Source organism: Opisthocomus hoazin, chromosome 5 (genome assembly GCF_030867145.1).
Source record: "Opisthocomus hoazin isolate bOpiHoa1 chromosome 5, bOpiHoa1.hap1, whole genome shotgun sequence".
NCBI classification, from domain to species: domain Eukaryota; kingdom Metazoa; phylum Chordata; class Aves; order Opisthocomiformes; family Opisthocomidae; genus Opisthocomus; species Opisthocomus hoazin.
Window position 1 is genome coordinate 29,133,328 of NC_134418.1, and position 21,654 is coordinate 29,154,981.

The 21,654-nt window shown below is 37.4% G+C and overlaps 1 protein-coding gene across 1 annotated transcript in view; it reads right to left on the reverse strand.

Moving 5' to 3' along the window:
- Positions 1-299: 299 nt before the first annotated feature.
- The window catches only part of KCTD8 (potassium channel tetramerization domain containing 8), a 100,563-nt gene continuing 79,208 nt past the window's right edge, over positions 300-21,654 (reverse strand). Inside the window, exon 2 of the mRNA XM_075422172.1 lies at positions 300-1,623. Coding sequence (XP_075278287.1) covers positions 1,163-1,623 — 461 coding nt within the window. The 3' untranslated portion in view covers positions 300-1,162. The remainder of the gene's footprint in view (positions 1,624-21,654) is intronic.

A 21,654-nucleotide genomic window follows, 5' to 3' on the forward strand; every position in this document is an offset into this window, starting at 1 on the left:
TAAATCTCCTATTTCTAAGCTGACTTTTGTGAACTTGTCAAACTGGAACTGCTTTCCGCTCTGTTAGTAAAACCACTTGGTTTTTATATTCATTGCCCCTGCTTCTTAGTGTAACTCCCTTCCTCTTGGACAGTCTGTATCGTGGTTCCAATTAAATGGTACTACCCTAAATATTTTTCACCCACTCCTGAAACATGTTTTTTGTTTTGTTTCTTTTCAGTAGAGTAGTTATGAAAACATCAAACAAAAAGTAACAATTCGCTTGATTCTATTTTTAAAAAAGAGAGGAGATAGTGATAGCCAAGAAAATCTACCAGATGGTTCTTTTAATAAATATGTTAAAGTCTCTTTTATTTTTCTCCAGTTTTGGCGACTAACATAACAGAAACTTTCAGACCATCAAACCAGTTTTCACAATCTGCCATAAATTTGCATTTCACAGAAATAATCCTGACAAGCACTAATAGATGAACGTTGTTGGTGCAATAATAAAACAGTATAAGGCGTATTTACACCATCCTTAGATACAGAACATTTTACACACAAAAAAATCACAGATCCAGAACAAAGAAAATTCAATCCCTTAGACGTTTTATGTTTATAGGCTTGGTATCAGACAAATAATTCTCCAAGCAACAGAAAACCTCTTGTTCTTGTGTGATTTTATTTGTAACATTGTGCTCATGCAAAATAGGTATCTGCTTTATTGCATTAACATTGAAAGAACATTGGGAATTAGTTCTGAAACCAGTTCAGCTGAATTTTAAACCCTGTTTCTCTTCATCCATAGCAAGTCTGAGTCATTTTTATTGGTGACATAAAACGAGGTGTTAACTGATGATTGAGATTTTTATTCGGTAAGTTCCAAAACGATAATGAAGCTCAACTGACTACAGTTCAAAAAACATCTTTCTTGACCATGCACGTTTTTTCTTTGCTATTACGGGGTGGTTTAGATGAGACGCCTTTTGTATTTTTTAAGTTTCTATCTTTTTATACATATTTTCAAAGAAACCATGTACTATCCAACATCCACTGTTCACAGAAAGAAATAAGCAGCAGGATAGATCTGGTGGCAGAGTTGGCCAGAAGGAGGACATCAGTTAGTGGCAACTTAATAAACATCAAATGCCCCAGAGATACGTCATGAAAGAGTTGATTACTATAACCCATATTTCTGTAAGAGTTCAGACTGCCAGGGACGTTTGCGTTCTGGGAAATAATCTGGAATGTGGATTTTTTTAAAATCTTGGATACATTTTCTCATTTCTTCCTCAACACTCAGCTTCTCACATACCTTCTTTTTGGAAAGATTTGTTTCTCTAGACTTGCTAATGAGAGTTTGAAAGAGTTCACTGTTCCTGCGTTTGTCTGGTGGCGGCATCCACTGCACTGGGGCCTTCTTAGACGGACGATCCAAAGTCAGAGTGTTTGGCTGGTGGGCGGTGGATGGCTGAGTGCTGGTGGCATTTTCTTGAGGGGTGCTCGCTTCCGAGTGGCTGTCACAGCTCGAGGTAGACAACTCGTTACAGGAAGTCCCACTTTCACTGCCCTTGTCCAAGACCTTGTCGCGCTTCCTTTCTTCACGGTCTTGTTTGGGGGACACGGTTCGCTGGGGGGGTCCTAATACAAGGCAGGAAAGAAAAAGGATTAAACAAGCACTGGTTTACACAGAAAACTGATCAACTACCATATAGAAAAACTAGACTCCGAGTCTTGGCTGGGATAAATTGCTGGCATTTCCTTTCAGTTGAAAGAACTATACCAGACTGGTACACAGTTTGAAGGTCTTGTCCTACATGTGTGTTCAGTTGTCAAAATTCTCACTTCTGAAAATGTTTACAGCAAGAATAACTTCACTGCTTGCCTAAGAATCCAGGTAATGAGATGTGTATAATGCTCACAGATTATCTGCACTGGAAATCCCTGAAGGCAAGTTTAAATGAGCTAGCTTGCCATTAGACTTCAAGAGGTTTTTCATGAGAAATTAGATTTTGTAGTATTAGGAAAATGCTACCATACAATTTGCAAACTCTTTGCTTAAATAAAAACATACCAAAGGCTTCAACGGTTTTTTTGGAAGCTCTAACTCACCTTCCCAGAACAGTTTACTGATATTATGCTCTGCAGATGTCAACTCTGCAGAAGCCCTGGACAGAAAGAGCAGTATTAATCCTAGAATAACAGAGAGATCACTCACTACTGACAGGGTCTTTAGGATTTTTTTTTTTCTTTTTTATCCCAAAGTGATTTCACCGCACTTCTTACTGTCAGTTATTATCCCAGACTTGCCTCAGTGCAAGCTTGCAATTCAGCTGTATGCCTCTCACTGCAGAAGATGGCAGGGAAGAGAAGGTTATGAAGTTATCGGCAGCGAGGCACTCTGCAGCGACAGGGAGAGCGGTCTGATGGCCTATCAGCAGGTGCTGCTCAGCGCTTCTTGCGCCCGAAAATTGGATCTAGGTTGTTATTCTTTCCAGATGTCACTTTTGCTTTGAAGTCTTAAGTAGAAGATGAATGTGAAAATTAAGTGGTAGCTGCTAAATCTGTACAAGCATTTTCATTTCCGAAGCCTTATTTCAAAACTCCAGCTGGGAAGTGAAATGATGCTATGCTGACATCACATAAACGTCATGATCTTAATTCAGGACACTGTCTACAGCTGATGGAAATATCTGTCAGAGTTCAAGAGGCATTAGATCAGACCAAAGGGAAAAATTTTAAAGGTGTTTAAAGACCTAAATGAAAATGAAGAGTGGGACTTCAGTGGCAGTTGTGTGTCTGCTACAGATCTTGAAAGAGTCCAAAGAGTTTAGGTATCTAAATATCCTACAAAAACTAGATCATCCTTACAGTTTACCCAGACACCACCAGCATTAGTTAACCACCTTTGTCAGTACCAAAACTCAGGGTATGACAGCTCAAACTTCAAGGAGATTTTTGAGCCACTTAGTATTCTGTTTTTCAGAATTACAAATCAGAAATATAATTACAATTATAAAGAATGCAGGAGCAATATGAACACTCTAGTGCCTTTTTGACAGAGCAGTTCTGTGATTCAAAGGAACCTAAGAAGATTGTAATATTTTATACGAGACACAGGGGAAAACAAAACAAAGCAAAACACAAAAGCAAATAAATAGTAATGTAACAACAGCAGCACTCAACAACCTGCTTTTCTTTTGTTTTAGCCAGTATCTCAGGATGCTGTGTCACATTCCTGCAGTCCACCTAGAGAAACCCATGAATAACCAAGATCGAAAGAGGAGAGACAACAATCCATCAGGGCTTGTACTTACATTATTCAGAGTGAAAGCCACAAGCTATTTTCTACTTCATTATATTCAACCTAAATATTTAGCGCATGGATGCAGCGATTTCCCTGCTCTTTCTCTTCCAGAAATACGTTCATGTACTTAAACAAATTTACATGCCTTCCTTCTATTCTTGTATCTGGCATTTCATTTCATACCTCAAAATCATTGTTTGATTATGCTAAATCTAAAGAGACAGCTAGCATTATGGAAGTACTCTGGCTTTGCAGCATGCGATCATAAAACCAAGTAGTGATTTCAGTTTTGTTACTCTGATTTTCAACAACATGATTAACACCAATATCTAATTGGGTTTACAATCTTAGCTTCTTCAAACGTAACAACACGCTCTATGACTAAGCAAGTAAAGTTCTCTGTTAGAAACACCCTGTAGTCTTCAGCTCTGCCTTTCCTGCCCAGTTTTTTGCTGTAACTTCATAAATCAAGATATTATTTCTAGTTGGTCTGTTTATACTTACTTCCTTACTGGTACTCCTTGCTTCTCAAGGGCTCATACCTGCAATGTACTATGGATCTGTTTCAAAAAAAGCACTGAAATACACCTTCAAGAACATAAAAAATTCCATGTCCTGCTACAAGACTATTTAGGAGCCTGACAATAGGCAGGTATTTAAATGCTTTTTTGGATCAGAACCCTGAGGTTCAGTACCTTACAGCACTGAGCTCTGTATGCTTCACTGAATCGCCTAAATTCACAACTACTTTAATCCAAACACAGGTTTCTCCCACACGTCTCCTTTTAAAAATTAACAAATCCTTCCTCACAAAGAATTCTTTATATGCTCCTGCACTTCTCTGTCAATAGTGTGTTATTAACAGAAGCAGCATTTCTGCTAGAGGGGAGGTCTTTCTCACAGTATTTTCCACCTGCTGAAACCCAAAAGAATATATAAATACATAAGAAAGAATTCTCACAATATATTTGTTTAATTTTCAACATCAGGGATTATCAGATAAATTTAGCTACACCTCTAATTCGGAAAACATCTCCTTATTGCCCTCTATGCTGGCATACTCCTTTGTGGCTGGGATTGTGTGATGGGATGATGTCTTCACTGTACCTTCTCTAGCTCAGTCTACTGAAACTACTTACCTCCAGGAGTGCAGAACAGTTCTTAAAAACTCAGAGAAAGTATATTTACTCCATTTTGCACACAACACTAAAAAACTTCACTGGTTTACAACCTGTCGCTCCTGCTCCTGCCCTTTCTAGGATCTCGCGCCTGCTGCTGGTTCTCTAACTTCTCCTCCAGGCAGTTCCAGTAGACACTACACTTCCCACTTCTTCTTTTTCCTTTATTGCTTTTAAATGGCTTTCTTTCTCTTAGAAAGTTAGAATTTTAATAACAATTACATTGATATGAAGAATGGAAAATCTTAGCTCTGGAGTACAACAGTTATAGCTGGATGTAAGACATGTAGATAAGAGTTGAAGCTGAAATAAAAATAGTCTTTTGGAAACAAAATATAAACAACACTTTGAATGTGTTCAGTATGCAGTACCTCAATCGGGAAGAACAGAATCTGTTAAAGAGATGCTATCTTTTACTGCTGGTCCAGAAAATACACATGAAAGAAGTGAAATTATTTGAGTTTTATCAATCCCCTTGATAGCACTATAAAATTAAGATGGTTTGTTGCTTTAAGATACTAAACCAATTTAATAAAAACAACCAAACAAACCCCAAAATCTTGAGGTTTTCTATGATGTAATTTTAATGAAAACTGAAGTTCTTGGGGTATTTTATCTTTTCTTCAAATGTACTTCTTTAAAAAAACCAATTCTACTAGATGTAGTCTATTGAATTAATCAAATAATCCAATTAACAGTTCCTTTGAATTGATATAGCTATAAATGGAAATAACTCTTGCATAAGCCAAAAATTTTTAGCAAATACTTTATATTTATGGAGAACACATCTTAAACACATTGCAGAAAAAATTGTTAATAAAATTATGATGTAAAAGTTCCATATTTTTAACTGATATCAACAAAAATGAAAACAGGAGGGTAACAGGGTTTTAAACCGACAGATTATATTGGCAGGCTCAGAAACACAATAGCAAAGAGAACAAAAGTTATTTTTATTTGTATCTGTAAAAGAAATTATATCCAATCCAAAAATCCTATTTGCAGTTTGAGCCATAATTTTTGCATGCTTGAGAATATTGGCAGTATGTGATTTGCACATGATTTTGCATGAAATGCATTTTTTTTTATGTTGTTTTGCATAGGGAAAATCCTTATTTTTATAGACTACACAGGACCTTTAGTCTGGTACACCGCTATGTTAAACCCCTGAACGAACTTTTCTTCTACCTACTATCTCAGAATTACATTATTTTCGAAGTAAATATAAGATGAATCCTATTGTGTTTTATGATTTAATCTTAAGAATCTAAGTAAAATTAACCATAATGAACATATAACAGTAGCAAAAATACTCACCAAATCTCACATTATGATGGACTTATCCATCTTACATATCTAGGGCTTTTTATTACCTTTCACCAACATTCGAAGTACTACACTACACTGAATGCTTAGAGAGAAGTCACCTGTGAAATCTGATGACAGGTTATGGCTACTGTGGGAACATTTTCATTACCAGACTTTTGAGTACTTAATATCACACTTCAATGTTAAATGATTATCTTTTATGTCTAATTTCACTTTGATTTTTTAAAAAAAGATTATTTTTAAGAGATATAAAATGATAGCTCTAAACCCCTGACATTTTCTGTGGCATATTAATGATATTTCCAGTTTTAGAAGAAAATCCTGTTCTTGGAGCCCAGCTCAACACATGAATTCACTCCCTGAAACCAGCAAGGGATTCAGCTTGCCCCTTACCACTAGACCCGTAGGTTAAAACTAGCTTTATGGCAGGCAAATTTACAAGGGACTTCCTGACCACTGCACTCTGTCCTCTTTAATGCACTACAAAAATCAAGCTAAATCCACTGCCTGGATTTAGCAGTGAGACTTTATGTGTTTTTTTTAACCCTATACAATTTGTCAAGGAAACTCTTCTACTTATTTTAGGTATTGCAATTTACATCTAACTTAGTCCTGTTGGGAGTGGGGGAGAGGGAAGGCCATGCCCCACTTCATTTCTGTTTTAAGGCTAATATGCAGGCCTACACAGGAATTCAGTGGCACGCAGTCCTTCCCTGTCCCTCTGCCTACGGATGAATTCTATCCATTATGAACATCCCAAGCAAACAATACTAATAACTAAGTATATAATGTGAGAAACATCTAAGTGCTCTTGACAAGCTCTGCTCTTGACAGCTTGCACTTATTAGAAAAATTGAAGAGTTCAGTGTAGAGATCTCAGTGGAACAAAACTTTGTGTGGGAGTCTTTATGCTGTGTGGTTTCAAATCACTTCAAGTAAAAAAAAATACTATCCATTTTCAGTTTGGGTCTCATCTGGTACAAAATTTCCAACCACTTCTTGGTTTAAAGGCTCGATGCAATGCATGCTTAGCATGTAATAGTGAAGCATTTTTCAGAAAGGCGGACTGAAACTCGGCATTTCCTATTTTCTTATTCCTTTCAGCTGAGTGACAAATCGCTATGGATAGCCAAATGCTCACATTTTCATGTTGTTGGACCCAACTGAGTCTTGGCTTCAGCCAGTGCAAAGTAGAATAGCTTCAGTAAAACAAAGAGAATGTTCCCTTCACCTTCAATTACTTCAGAGTAACATAGTCATTTGGAAAAAGTGAGTTAACCTCCTTCAGGCACAAGAGAGAATTAGTGTCTTTGAGTCTTTGATTTATTAATGTGCTAAGCCCTGAACTCTTGGGCAAAAGGCCAGTGCTGTTGACATATCGACTTCAGTACTTTGAGCAGAACCTAAATTGTATGTTACCTAAGGAAGCCAAGCAAGTCAGCCTGCAGATGAGACTGCCATGGTGCGGTCTTGCAAATCTCAGCAGGGCTTCCCTAACATGAAGAATAGCACTTAGGTTACTCACTTTTTATAAAAACAGTTTTGTAAATATGCCCTGTGCTCTGGGAAATCTTCAGATTCGTATCTTCAGAACATGTAAATTGATTTGGCTTCACTAACAAGCTGATTCTGAGTTGTGAGTCTGGGTCCAGAACAGCATTCATTTAAAAAAAGTTTTAGACATAACTGTTGACCCCATTCAAGTCAAAGACAACACACTCTGTGACCTGAAGTTACAAAAAATTAGTTCAAACATAAAGCATGTTCATTCTAGTGTGAATGCAAAAACAGATCTTAGAAGGAAAGCAATTTAATCATAAAAGAAGAAAGGGTGAAAAAATACCTTCTCCTCTTACAGAAAAAAAAGGAAGTTAGAATGACTTCTATAACTTTTCAGTACTTTACTCAGACAGTAGATTTTTACTAGCACCCCTGGAAAATTCTTCAGTAGGTGAAAACAAGGAAAATTATTGCAGATAATACTTTAGCCCCCAAATATTTGAACATGAACTTGTGAAAACACTATGTTCTAAACAAAACCTCACCATAGACTAAATGATCATTTTGTGCTGGAATATAGAACCTATTATAATAGTGTGTTCAATTATTGTAGAGATACTAAAGAAATGATGAGAAAATTTTTTGAAAATCAGAGTGATTATGAGAGATTATGGCAAAATCTACTCCTTGATCATTCTGAAATATTTTACTACATTCAGAATTTAATAAGAAATGCAAATTTTCCCATAATATTTCTTGTCCTCTACTGCCAAGCCAATAAGGTATCTCACAAGCTTTGATTCCAACACAAAATTTCAAACTGGAAACTGCACACTGAAGTCTTCTTGGTAATGTTTAGGAGCATTAAGATTTCCAGGAGTGTTTATTTGCTATTTCATGGATATTTCAATAGGAAGAATATGTCTGTGATTGCACTCTTGATGAAGCCTTTTATTTAAATCTCCTTACCTGCCATAGAAAGATAAAAAGACCCAGTGCAGAGATTGAGGCTATATTGGGCATAGCTCCCACAGGGGAAATTACCCTTTAATAGTGTTAAGCTCGATGGTGTGTAAATGGTTATATGGTACTTGAAGGGAATGAACCAATTCATCTTCCAGATTAGGACCACATGCCTGTGAGTGATAAGTGCTTTGTCACATAAGAAAAAAAAGGAACACAACAACATAAAAATATTTTTCTGTCACATTTACTACCACCTGATGTTAACTTAACTTCTAGAAAGGGTATAGTCGAAGGAGTTAAATCAATGTGGAAAAAGTCTTTGCTTGTATCCAGTCAGGCTTTATTTTAAATATTAACACCAGTCACAATATTAAAAGACTAATTAATATATAGAGAGGGAACTATTTTTGTTATTTGGAATGCCAGAAGATATACAACAAACAGTCCTGTGTCCAACTTGAATTCATTAGATACTTCACTCTAATCTTGTTTTGAACAAATAACAAAACCATACTCCTTCTACTCCATACTTTTGCAACTCGGTTTCACGATAGGCAAAACAGTACTTAAATAGCTGAGAGTCAGTGAAATTCTGACATAGACACTTTGTTGCATTTCAGTAAAACCAATGAAGAGTCTACAGCTTTTTATTAAATATATTATTCTGAAAATTTTGTAGTCATTCTGAGAAGTGTCTTTTCTTGACAGAAGCTAAATATAACAGGAAAGATCAGTAATTTTTCATATCCAACTACAAACAGAACCAAACATTGGAGTGGATATTTTTATTTTGTGGAGTTAGAGATGGCTACTGCATTGAGGCTATGCTGGAGATACAAGAAGAAAATGAAATGTTTGGAATAGATAAGACACAAGCTGAATCAACATCAAAAGACTGAAAGTCAGAAAACCACCGATATCCATCCATGACAGACTTTATCCATTTCAGGACTACATCTCCAGCTCAGTACTTTATAGCTAAAGATGTCAACCCTCTTGATTATTCTTGAAGAGACCACTGCTTAGCTAACAAGCAAGACCTTCTGCAAAATCCCAGAAGCAAATTTTAACAACTCTCCACAAGGCTCACGGCAAAAGAAATATTGCAAAATTATCTGACAAATTCCTAATAGACAACACAAACTTCCAGAGTCAATTAGATGCTTCACATTTTGTATATAAGGTATTTGGAGAAAGAGGACTCACTGAAGCAGTACAGAATTTTCTTCCTGAAGGAAGCTCCAGATAAGTCATCACCTTTTTCAGTGATGATCACGTGCTGTATTATCTCCACCAACAGCAGAGTAATAGCAAAAAGATACAAATATTATACTAGTAGCAGTAAGACTGAGCTTGAGATTGAAGGGGTTTGGTTATTTCAGAATGAAAGTGATTTGCCACAAATGCATTTTACATGTAGAATGGTTGATTTGTTGTTTCTCCACCCGTAAAAATATTCTACCCGTGTCCCAAATCTGAAAATGTAGGTAACTAAAATAATTTTGATGCTTGAAGGAAATCTCAGAAATTAATGCATTGGTGTACACGACAAATGAGAACAACTTTCATAAAAAGCATGCCTCTTCCATAACTTCACTTGCTACAGTAAGTAGTTCAAACTGTTTCTATGTCTCAGCAACATCTGGTATATGAGCTTTACATTCATTTACAAACTGTCAAGTAGGTTCATGCTCAGCTCTGTATGCTAATGTTACTTGACTTTTTTTGACTTGTTATTCTGCAGCGTCTATCAGTGAAGAGCTAAAATCTTTAGTTCTGTCCATGAAAAACGCTTATTAGTTGCTTATTAGATGCAATATTTTCCCTTAAAGAAAGAGTTAACTGATATTGAAGTCCACCAAATTATCTTCGAATTATTCATTCAGCATCTGAAAGTTAATAAGACTTATGTAAAGTGATATTCTCAATTTACCACAAAAAGGAACCAGGAGAATTGAATCAAAAGCACGACATTTTAACATGTTGCTCTTATAAACTCCCTTAAGACTTCATTGCTTCTTTCCCCTAACTGGTGCTGACAGAAAGTTTACTTCATTAATGCTGATCACTGGAAGAGTGACCCAGACCCCAGTCTTCCAGCTCCCACTCGAGCCCTTGCAGCTAAAGGGACAAGTACCTTCTTAGTCTTCCAACACCAGGATATTGGGCACTACTAGCGAATCTCAGCATCAAGGATGCAAATAGCTTTTAAGTTGTTCTTTTTTCAACATTTTCTTGAAATCACCTCTAACACCAGATTAAGTTACAAGAAGAAAAAAAGTTAAAAGCCAGCAACACACTTGAAAAATCTTTATAAGGGCAGAAGTGACAAAAAAGAAAGACAATCACCCCATCTTCGCATTGCAGAAACGCATCCCAGCTGCGTCTCCCTCCCAGGATTCATAGGACAAACAGTAAATGACTGCTTAAACTGTGCACATAGAGGCTCAGTTCAGTTTCCTATTCAGTGTCTTCAGACCGTGTTCAGAGAAAACAGCTGCTGGACTGGGGAAGGACGCTGACTTTTATATCCCTGTTTATCCCTGATATAGCCGTCCGATCCTTGGGGGTCCCTCTGAAGTTGCCAGATATTATCATTCCCCTTCCTCACTCCCCTCCCCTTTCTTCTAGGACATATTTACTTGTAAGTCAATCAGGAATTTCAGTCTGTTGTCCACCACGTTGCTGGCAGTTGCCTTCTGCTTTGTAAATATTAACATTGGTTGGGCATCTGCTCAGCTGTGAAATAGTCTTTTAGCCACCAGGTCTGTATTTGGCAAAGCCCTAATCAGAGTTTGAGGCAATGTGAAGCTGAATCTCTTTCCACCCAGATAAGCAACGCTTTTCTTTGAAACACTCACATTTCATTTTTCCTAAATTAGTTTTAACGTCTCAGCTGTCAGATGCGGCTCCCTGTGCAGCCACATAAATGCTTGTGCTAGAACAAAAGGCACCAGAGGGATGGGAAAGAATATTCAGGGAAGAGACTGCACTTTTCAGTGATGGCTTATGGCAATTTGAAACACACGTGAAGCAATTACTTGCCTTCTTGTGACACACACATACATTAAATATATTGACTTAATAAAGTCCTCATCAAAATATAGTTTACTTTCAATAAAACTATACATGGAGTGTAAAAAAATGCCACCACAAATAAGGTTTACTAGTCAGGAACATATTTCAGTGGGACTTCAGGGATTCTGTCAATTCCAAAATCACTGCTGCTCTCTTAGAAGCTCCAATATCAGTTCAAGCAGAGGGAGAGTGATCAGCACAGCGATTTCTTTTAAGAAAGGTTTATTCACAACTCATTGGTAAGAACTCTTCTTTGGGGGTTGTTGGTGTTCTCAGTTTTGGTTACTTTGTTCTAAGAGTATAAGCAACAGAAAAAAAGCAAACAATAAAAAAGGGACAGAATCAACCGTTACCTTTGTGGTTTGTTCCCCCATTCAATTTCAGACACTAAACCAAAATTTTTCCTCAATAATTTTTGTTTCTGTTTGTCTAGTTTCATCTCATATTACTTTGCTTTGTCAGTTACTTTGTCAATCACTTTAGACAAAATGTGTAATCTTAATTTCTTCCTTCCCTCTCTTCCAAATTTGCACATTTCTTTCCTACTGGAATGCAAAATAAATTAATGTTAAAGTGAATTTACAGAATGTGTATAAAACATGTTAGCAGAACGTTGTCAAAATACCAGACACCAGCTTTGGCATTAGAAAAAGTCTCACATTAAAGAAATTTTTCAGACACCAGCAATCTTGGCAGGCTTACATGATACTTATGACAGTATTTTAGGCAATAAGCAAGTGCAAAACAATGGGAAATGCACCCTTGAATCAAGTCTGCATTTTACTTCTGATTACTGAGAACTAGCAGTGAATTACATGAACGTGGTAAGAGTCCACAGTGAATTATCCCAAGAGTTCAAGCACTAAGAGGGTAGCAATTCAGAATATACTCATACTATATTTGTATAGTTCTATTTCTTTCCTTGCTGGTCCCTAGGATAATAGAAATGCCTCAATCTGCAAGAATTCTGTGAAAAGACCACACATGTTTGCTGAAAGCTTTCCTTAAGTAACCACAATGGTCACCAATGAGGTTTGTCTCACTTCTGTGTACATAGCATGAAGTACATTTCAGACTAACATTTCAACTGTAGCAGTGCCATTCATCTATTTTATCATTAAGATCTGGTACATGAAAAATAAAGTAAAACAGTATGAAATTAATGGGGCATTGCATCCTAAACTATGTAAACACATGCCAATAATAACACACTACCTTTAGATCCAAATTCCTAGATCAGCCTTACAGAACATTCAAAGCATTCACTCCAAGCTACAGAAAATATAAATACATAGGCAGAAAACTAATCTTCTTTATATGGTATATATTTAAGTAAAATAAAAATTCTTGAATACGTAAAGGATAACAAATTTACTCTGCACACAATATCTCGTCCTCTGCAAAAAGCAAAACAGTTTGAAAATCATATGAATCTAAAAATATTATCTATCCATACTTAGACAAAGAAAATATTATTACTGTATGACATAAACCACAAACAGATAAAAAACCTGAAGGTTCAATTCATTATATGACTTCTCCCTGGGAAACAGTGAAATCCTACAGATTTCAACTTCAGTACAGTAAAGACAATGTGAAGCTCTTAACTGAAATCCTGAGTATTTGCAGAACAAACTACATTTTTGATAAGACAGAACCAACAGCATTGAAGGGACAGGACTACACTGGTCACATTTAGAAATTCAAAACATACAGAGATCCTTAAAGGAAATATTTGAAATACTGCAAAACTTATTCAGCCACTTCCTGGATAACACTTGAAGACAAAAGTGATGTTATGTATCTTGAACTAACCTAAATGCTTCCTCATCACTTAATCCTATAGAAGTAATAGAAAGGAAAGTCTAAAAAGGATTTACTGCTATTACTGAGGTGGTTGTTGTTATTAATATTAATTTCTTTTTCCTTGAAGACTATATGTTCTAGGGCTACATTGTGCATAATGTATTTAGACTGCATCATCATTAATTAACAGCTGACCTTTGCCCTGAACAGGTTAAAATCTAAGAACAAGACAAGAAACAACAGCTGGAAAGAGGCAAACAGATGGGAAAGTACCAAAAAATGCAGTACTGGTCAGCATGATAGGCTGGTTGTCTCAGACCTCCAGCTGTCTAATCTTTTGTCAAAATTCACATGAGCAGCACAAAACCAGAGAGTTTTAAGGAGGATGTTGAAAGATAATAATACAATAACTTTGCAGATATTAGTGGTATCTTCTTCCTCAAGTAAGAAGCAGCATCAGGTGGAAAGCAAGACCTTTCCTTAGAAATATAATTCTTCATATTTCTAAGCAAGTCCATTTAAGATTTAAAAATCCATGTTGCTTTTAATATACACAAAAGTGCTCATGAGCAATTTCCATCCAAACATGGGACTCTGCTTCTTCAGTGCATCTGAGTCTTATTCAAATATAGTTGAAAACACCATTTTCCACAAGACTTTTCTGTGTCCTTGGTTAAGCAGCTACATAGGTCTATGGAGCAGCCAGATCCTGGCTGGCTTTTCCATGTTTTCCTCAACATTTCCTACAACACTTTCTTGCCTCACCCTAGCTCTTCCCCATTAGCTCCTCCTATCTTCTTGCAGCAGAAATCAAGGGATAAATGACACCAGACGTGTTTTGAGCAACTTGACGCTTGTAAGATTTGTCCTGCAGATACTATATATCCTTCTCATTCAAATTTGCTTACGCATGCAACACATAATTTGCAAGCAATCTTGCTTGCAATATTTATTTATTCCTCAAATCTCTCATAAGAAACATTTTCTATAAGGTGACTGCTAGTTGTGTTTAACAGTTGCATTTGCATGCAAGGTTTCCATCCCTGACCAAGTAACAAAGTGTCTAGTTCCTAGCCCGGGTGAAACCAGCATTAGAAAGGGTAAGAATTCATCCTCCTCGTATTCCGAATGTTTCAGACATCTATCAGGAAACACAATCAATATACACAACTGAGAGATTTAATTACTTACTACAGTTTGCACTGAGTAAATTATGCCCAGCAAGGAGTAAATTATGCCCAGCTCAGACTGAAGTGTGTTTGTCTAAACCCATTCTTTCTTGAAATATTAACTACATCTGCAAAGTTTTTAAATTATAAAAATGATACATAGTAAAACATGGACTGGTTTTCCACTATCCTGCAAACTGAATCCCAAATGAGTACAGAAGGCTATATAAAAAAGGTGACAGTGTTCTTTAGTTAAAATTTCATTTCTTACATTATTCTTAGAATTTTTTTAATAAAATGTTGAGCTATTCTCAAAACACGTCTTAGCAGTACTGAAATATAGGTACTATTAGTCGATAACTAATTTATCCCTAATGCAGGCAAAGAAAACAACAAAAAAAGCCGTACAAGAAAAAGTATGAGAATTTTAGTGGAGAAACACACATTTATTTATACATTTCACCACAGTCCTACATTCCAGCAAATTATTTGAAGAATGTTTTGATTAGAAGCTGAGTGGCTTTTGTAGCTTTGCATAGTACCAAAAAAGAATGATAACAGGAAGGGAAAAAACATCTTGGGAGAGTGAACAGACAGTACCATTCAAAATTTTTACATCAACTTTCATTTGCCAGACCAACCTGAACATTTTTGTAACTGGGAGGAGCGGCTGATAGAACGGAAGGCTGTGCTGGCATTCAGGGAGACCTGGACAGGCTGGAGAGTTGGGCAAAGAGGAACCTGATGAGGTTCAACAAGGGCAAGTGCAGGGTCCTGCACCTGGGGAGGAACAACCCCATGCACCAGTACAGGCTTGGGGCTGACCTGCTGGAGAGCAGCTCTGCAGAGAGGGACCTGGGAGTGCTGGTGGATGACAAGTTGACCATGAGCCAGCAGTGTGCCCTGGCTGCCAAGAAAGCCAATGGGATCCTGGGGTCCATTAAGAGGAGTGTGGCCAGCAGGGCGAGGGAGGTTCTCCTCCCCCTCTACTCTGCCCTAGTGTACTGCATCCAGTTCTGGGCTCCCCAGTTCAAGAAAGATGAGGAACTACTGGTGAGAGTCCAGCGGAGGGCTACGAGGATGATGAGGGGACTGGAGCATCTCTCCTATGAGGAAAGGCTGAGGGAGTTGGGCTTGTTTAGCCTGGAGAAGGCTGAGAGGGGATCTTCTGAGTTTCTTAAGCGTGGGTGTCAGGAGGATGAGGCCCAACTCTTTTCAGCGGTGCTCAGCGACAGGACAAGGGGCAACGAGCACTAACTGAAGCATGGGAAGTTCTAGCTGAACATGAGGAAGAACTTCTTTACTTTGAGCGTGACAGAGCACTGCAACAGGCTGCCCAGAGGGGTTGTGGATTCTCCTTCTCTGGACATATTCAAATCCCGCCTGGACGCAGTCCTGTGCAACATGGTGTAGGTGACCCTGCTTTGGCAGGCGGGGGGGTTGGACTAGATGATCCCCAGAGGTCCCTTCCAACTCCTACCATTCTGTGATTCTGTGATTTTCATTTCATTATAGTAACCTATCTTATGGTAAAAAACATTACATAGGAAGTGACACCCTCACTCTGATTATCACTAATAATTCTGCCTCAGTTTGACCAAAGGCACAGCCAATAATTGTTTTACTAGAGTTTCATTAAAGCTAAAATAATTCACTTTGTCTTATTTTCTTTTCCAATCTTTGACTGGCTCAGCAGAGGACTGACCAGCAGATGGAACAACTACTTTGGAATATTATCACACAAAAATAGTCACTGAGTTAGAAAAGCAGCATTCGATGCATTTTAGTAAGTGCTCATTTATCATGAGTGTAATCTTATTTTGTATTAATTCACATTTTCACTGCATTCATGTAAGAGCTATCATACCTTAGTTGTACAAAAACCTAAAATGCACAAAATGAAGAAAGAGATAAATGGCAGTTGACATGAAAACACATCTTTCTTCTAATAGCTGTAAGGCTTGGGAATATTTACACCTTCAGAACACAAGATTCATTTGTTGCCTTACAGATGTCAACATGAGTCTACAATAACAGCTGCAGTTCTGCATTTGGAAGTTTCCAACAGCAATCCAAACTGAAACCTGCTTCTGATGATAGCTGAGATGGTGCTTCTTCTCTGTCACCAAGCAGAGCTGACAAAAAAGACCTGTCTATATGCAGAAGGACTGCCAGTGGCCAATGATGCAAATTTATTAATTCAGCTTTCCAAGTGCAATCCGTACAGTTATTAATCAGGGCTATGTGTGCTCTTTCTTCTCTTCTTCTCTTTCTTCTCTTTCTTCTTTTTCTATTCCCCAAAAACAACCCCAGGGTCAAAATACTCTTCTATTGCTACATTCATCAGTCTCGGGCTTCTTCTAGTAAAATATTTTGCTTCCTACATACTTGTTTCTCCTACTATTACTATTTTGATTCCCTTGCATGCTAGCTTCATTTAAGCAAGTTTTACCAATGATAGTATATCTTTCCTATTCAGCTGTACATTGAGCTCTCAGATACAACAAGGCAGTTACCCTGAACAAATTGATTTTGTATCTGAAAATGTAATTTTCTTCTGCTTTTCAATGTCAATATCACAGTCAGGGTGCTCCAGTCTCAGTGCCTGAGTTTCTCCATCTGCAAAATGTGAATCATCTCTTCTGTAAAATGCTTCAAGATCTACTGCTGAAAATATTATATGACAACTGAGCACTAATAATATATCAGAATAAATTCCACTGATTTCTTACAAAATAAATTCCAAATTTATTTTGGGGTTATAAAATAAAGTACAGCTAGGGCAAGAGAAAGTAAAATCAAGGTTTATCTCATAAGACTGTAGAAGAGGTCCCTCTTGCACATGCTCACTAGTATTTCTGGTCTGGTAATGCATGGTATACCACAGTAGTACCGTTGCTTGACAAATTTATGAAAGCAAAGGAAGTCAAAGTCCTTAGTGGAAAAGACGAATGAAAATCCAGTGATCGCAATGTTGGTTCTTCTGGCTGCTTCTGGTTGACTTTGTCTGGTTTTCACTTTGTAGTCAAAAGTTCACGAAATTATGCCTTCCTATTTGTTTTTTATTCACCTTAAAGCGTGTAAACAGATGTGGAAAAGAGGAAGAAAAATGTGCTGATATGTAGTCCTACCTTCTTCACACAAGATATCGTAACTTACACCCTTCAGATCTAGATTTCGTGGTATCCTTGGTATGCACAAACAGCAGAGCTTTAGAGCCACCTGTATTCCAGGCAAGGTCACAGACAGGAGAAGAAGATTGGCAGGGACTTTTATTGACAGAACAAAAACGTTGAGATTTCCTTTGTAAGAGGCTGTCTGCATCTAAAACAAAACAAAACAAAACAAAACAAAACAAAACAAAACAAAACAAAACAAAACAAAACAAAAAAAGGAAATGTGTAAAGAGAACTCCCTTTCCTGACACATCCTTCCACTTCCCCACAGCCACAGCTTAGGGGCTTCACAGACAGGGAACAGTGACTGCAATCCAGTGGCATTTATTATTCTAGTTGAGTGTGTTCCTCATAACTATACGAACATAAAGTAAGAGCTACAATCTTAGCTACAATCTATGGCTATATTTGTATTTCTTCAGAGAAAGACTTTAAACAGGATTCCTTAAATTGTGAAACATTTTCTGACACAAGTGCTGTCAACTGTTCCTTGTATAAAAAACCAAAATAAAGTAAAACACCATTCTTTACAGTAAACTTTATCACTTCTTTCACTTTGATTTTCAACCTTCTGCTGTTGATATTATTTTTTTATAATTTATCCTCCTCAGTAGATATTCATAGTAAGAGAACAGAAAATACAGGTGTTTGTAATATTCTAATCATAGCAGAGGTATGGCATTTTAAAAAATATCTAAGGGTCTGGAACAGAATTGCTTCTTCTCTTGCTCAGGGTGGTTTTTGACTTTTGTCTTTTGTTTGAAGACATAAAGCTTTGCCATTTCAGCAAGTCAGATGCTTGTTTATTTTTATACGATAACATAAAGAAAGTAGGGAAATCCACCTAAGTAGAAAAAATAACTCAAATTTATGAAATTAACTTCCAATGCTTTTGGAAATCACCTGGTTTTCTCCTTTAAATTACTTTTTCCTAAGAAAAAAAATTTAAATCCATGTGCTTAAAATATTTTAGCTTTTGATGAAACCCATATTTTTAACTGAAAAAATATTTCAGCAGAGTTTTCTGAACACAATCAGTGCTATAAATATATTTTCCCCATCCTACATCACCCTATGTCTGTGATACAACTGAACCTATAGTTCCACAGATCACTTTTATGGTATTTGTCTGAAGCTATTTAATGTCCTTATATAAAAGAACAAAAGGGAGAAAGGAACAAAGAATAGGAATAATTTTAACATGTATGGTAAAGTAATTAGAATAAATAGTATCTCTGGATTATGCAGTATCTATGGATAATGCAGATACAGCACTAAAAACATAGATATAGAAATACATTTCTACTAGTGGCAAGACATTATGTAATATAACCATATAACACAAAAAATGCCACTTTGTTCCTCAGCAGGTGGAGGCAGGCAATTATTTTACAATCATCATCTCCGCTGCTTCCTACTGCTATTGTCATCCTCAATAATGAGAATTTGAATTCTGACACATTCAGATGGATACATTTCTGATAGCATGGCTCAGAGTCTGAATGGAGTTACACTGCTGTGAATCCAGCTTCATGTCAGCAGTGCTGATGAAGGTACTCTGGTCTTTCATCACGCTCACAACCGAGCAGGAGTTAGGTTCAGTGAGCGCGTCTCCTTTATTTTCATGCATTAACCTGAATATGTCCAAGAGAGCCACGCTCCTATATTGGGCAATGTTACAGTTGGACCTGAAGATTCTTAGCGCCTCTTCTTTTTAGCACCTTCTAAAATCTCTTGGTTTCCAAAAACTCGGAAATGTTTTCATGCTCTTCAGCAAACTGCACTGTTCGGTCTATATTCTGTATTAGAACCATTGTGTTGCTCTTGCAGTTTATTTTTTGTAGTTTGTGTATTTAGATATGTTTTTTAAAACATAGCTGCTAGGAAAGGATTCATCTTTGTTAGATGATGAATTATTTTCTGCCTCGTGGAACAACCTCAGCAGGTGGCCCAGGCACACGCACATGGAAAGCTAAAAGCCTGGAAAGTGGGAAACTCTGCTAGAGATTGCAAGTGTTTCCAGAGTGAACCAATAGCCGAGTCAGGTTTCTTAGGATGACATTTTAGACTTTGTCTAAGTTCCAGCGTATGTACCTAAATCTTCTTTTTTTGATGTGACTTTCAGTCTTCCCCTAAGCTGGAACACAGCTTAGATGTTTGCTAGTCTCTTGTCATGTAAGCAATGAAATATTCCAAGGTCCCCCCTCCCCATCACGTTTTTTTGACAAAAACTTTCCTAAGCACATTGAGCATTTCAGTTTAGTGAAGCAGGTTTGGAAATGGTAGTATACGCAGCAGTTGATCAGAGACAAAGCTAACAAAAGTAACATGACATGAAACGCATGGCAAAATCCTGCCTTAACTGGGACATAAGTATCCACAGGCATGTGCCATGCTCCTTTCCTGTCCTGCCTCCCACCACAGGTTCCCAGCATCACTTGGTGGTGCCTGTCCGTCCTGGGCTGAAGCTTCCACATAGGAAAACGGGCACCCACTTTCCACAAAAAGGACCACCACAGCACTGACTGTGCGGTCGGTGGGTCCAGGCATCCTGCTCAGCATATGTAACACATGGCTGGATGCCCTAGCGTTTGCCCAGCCCGGGTATCGGGATGGGGCCACCCAAGGTGAGAGCCCTCGCAGGGAAGAGCTGGGAGCCAATGCTCTCTAAGGAGGAGCATCGGTCCTGACATTCAAGACGTGCTGCAAGCCTGCTTCCCATTCATCTCTGCTCAGGGACACAAGCTAGACAATCATTTTACTTACATCTATTGTCTTTACTTGACCTTTTTTAAAAAAATAAATAAAACTCTTGCTTGCATCAAGGGGCACCCTAAGAATGGGCTCAATTTATAGAGAAGCAAATATTGCCTGATGTGCATGATTTCAGACATAAGAAACCGTGATAGTCACTGAATGGCCATCCGCAGCATTAAACTAACCCCCTCCATGAGCAGCATGTCTTTTCAGGATTAACAATTTATGAAGTTAATGCAAATCTCAGTATGCAACTGTCCTTTTCTATTTTTAATAATCAAAAAGAAAATGTCACCAAGTAAAAGGGAAAAAAGCCACTTCTCAGTTGGCACTGTACATAAAACAGAGACAGCATTATTCTCTGTGCTGTAAAATGGTACTAACCAATTTTGTCATGGAGCTTAAAAATACAAGACAGACCTAAAAATTTTAACTCTTTTCACTTCTCTGTGTTACTACTAACATGTTCTTCAAATGAACTTATTTTAACTGTGAACATGAAACGAATATGACCTCATGCGTGTGGCTTGGTATAAACAAGCATTAACCAAAGTTACTCTAGATATTCCAGGATTTCATTGATTTTTCTTACTGTTTTACACAATAATTAAGACAAATAATGCCTTAATTTCCTTAGGTATTCAAATATGACAAATCCTTAATAGCTTTGCAAAGTTGTATTCATGAAGGAAAACTTCCAGTGTTCAAATGCAGCAGTCCTCCGAGTGGGCTTTGTGTAAATATGTATTTTTTCTGCTTGCCATGGGTTTCTTGGACTTTGGTGAAGGGTGTGCTATAAATACTTCAATAGGAGTAGGCTCTGCAGCTGCACGAAAAGATGAATTCCGAGCAATAAATATTTTGCTAAGACATCAGTACCACTTTTCACTCATTTGAGAAGTATTGTGAAACTTGTGTAGCAATGATCTGCAAAAAGCCAGACAAGAAGAGGAATACAAAGGTGGCTCCAGACTGAAGTAAATGGGAGATGAAGCTGCACTGAAAATTGTTGAGCTAGAAAAAAGTGATGAGTGTTTTTTGTTAGGAATCATTCCAGAAATTAGTCTCATTTAATATTTGTAGTAATGATCTCTGCACAAAAGCATGCTGCTAAAATGTGGTGTTGACACAAAGCTGTTAAGATGTTACTGTTAAGAGAAGATCAGAATATCATTCCAGAGAAATGACATGATGCCGAAGACCTAAATGATAGTAACAGGATGAAATCTAAGGGTACAAAATGAATCTTGGACATTATTAAGAATTACTTCTTTAAGCATCTGAGTGGAAAATAAAAGAGAGGAAAGAATTGGTTGTGCTAATTGATCACAGCTCCTCTGAACAAAGAAATACAGTCATTAAAGAAAAAGTTGTATGCGATTCCAGAACATGACAATTGAGGCATA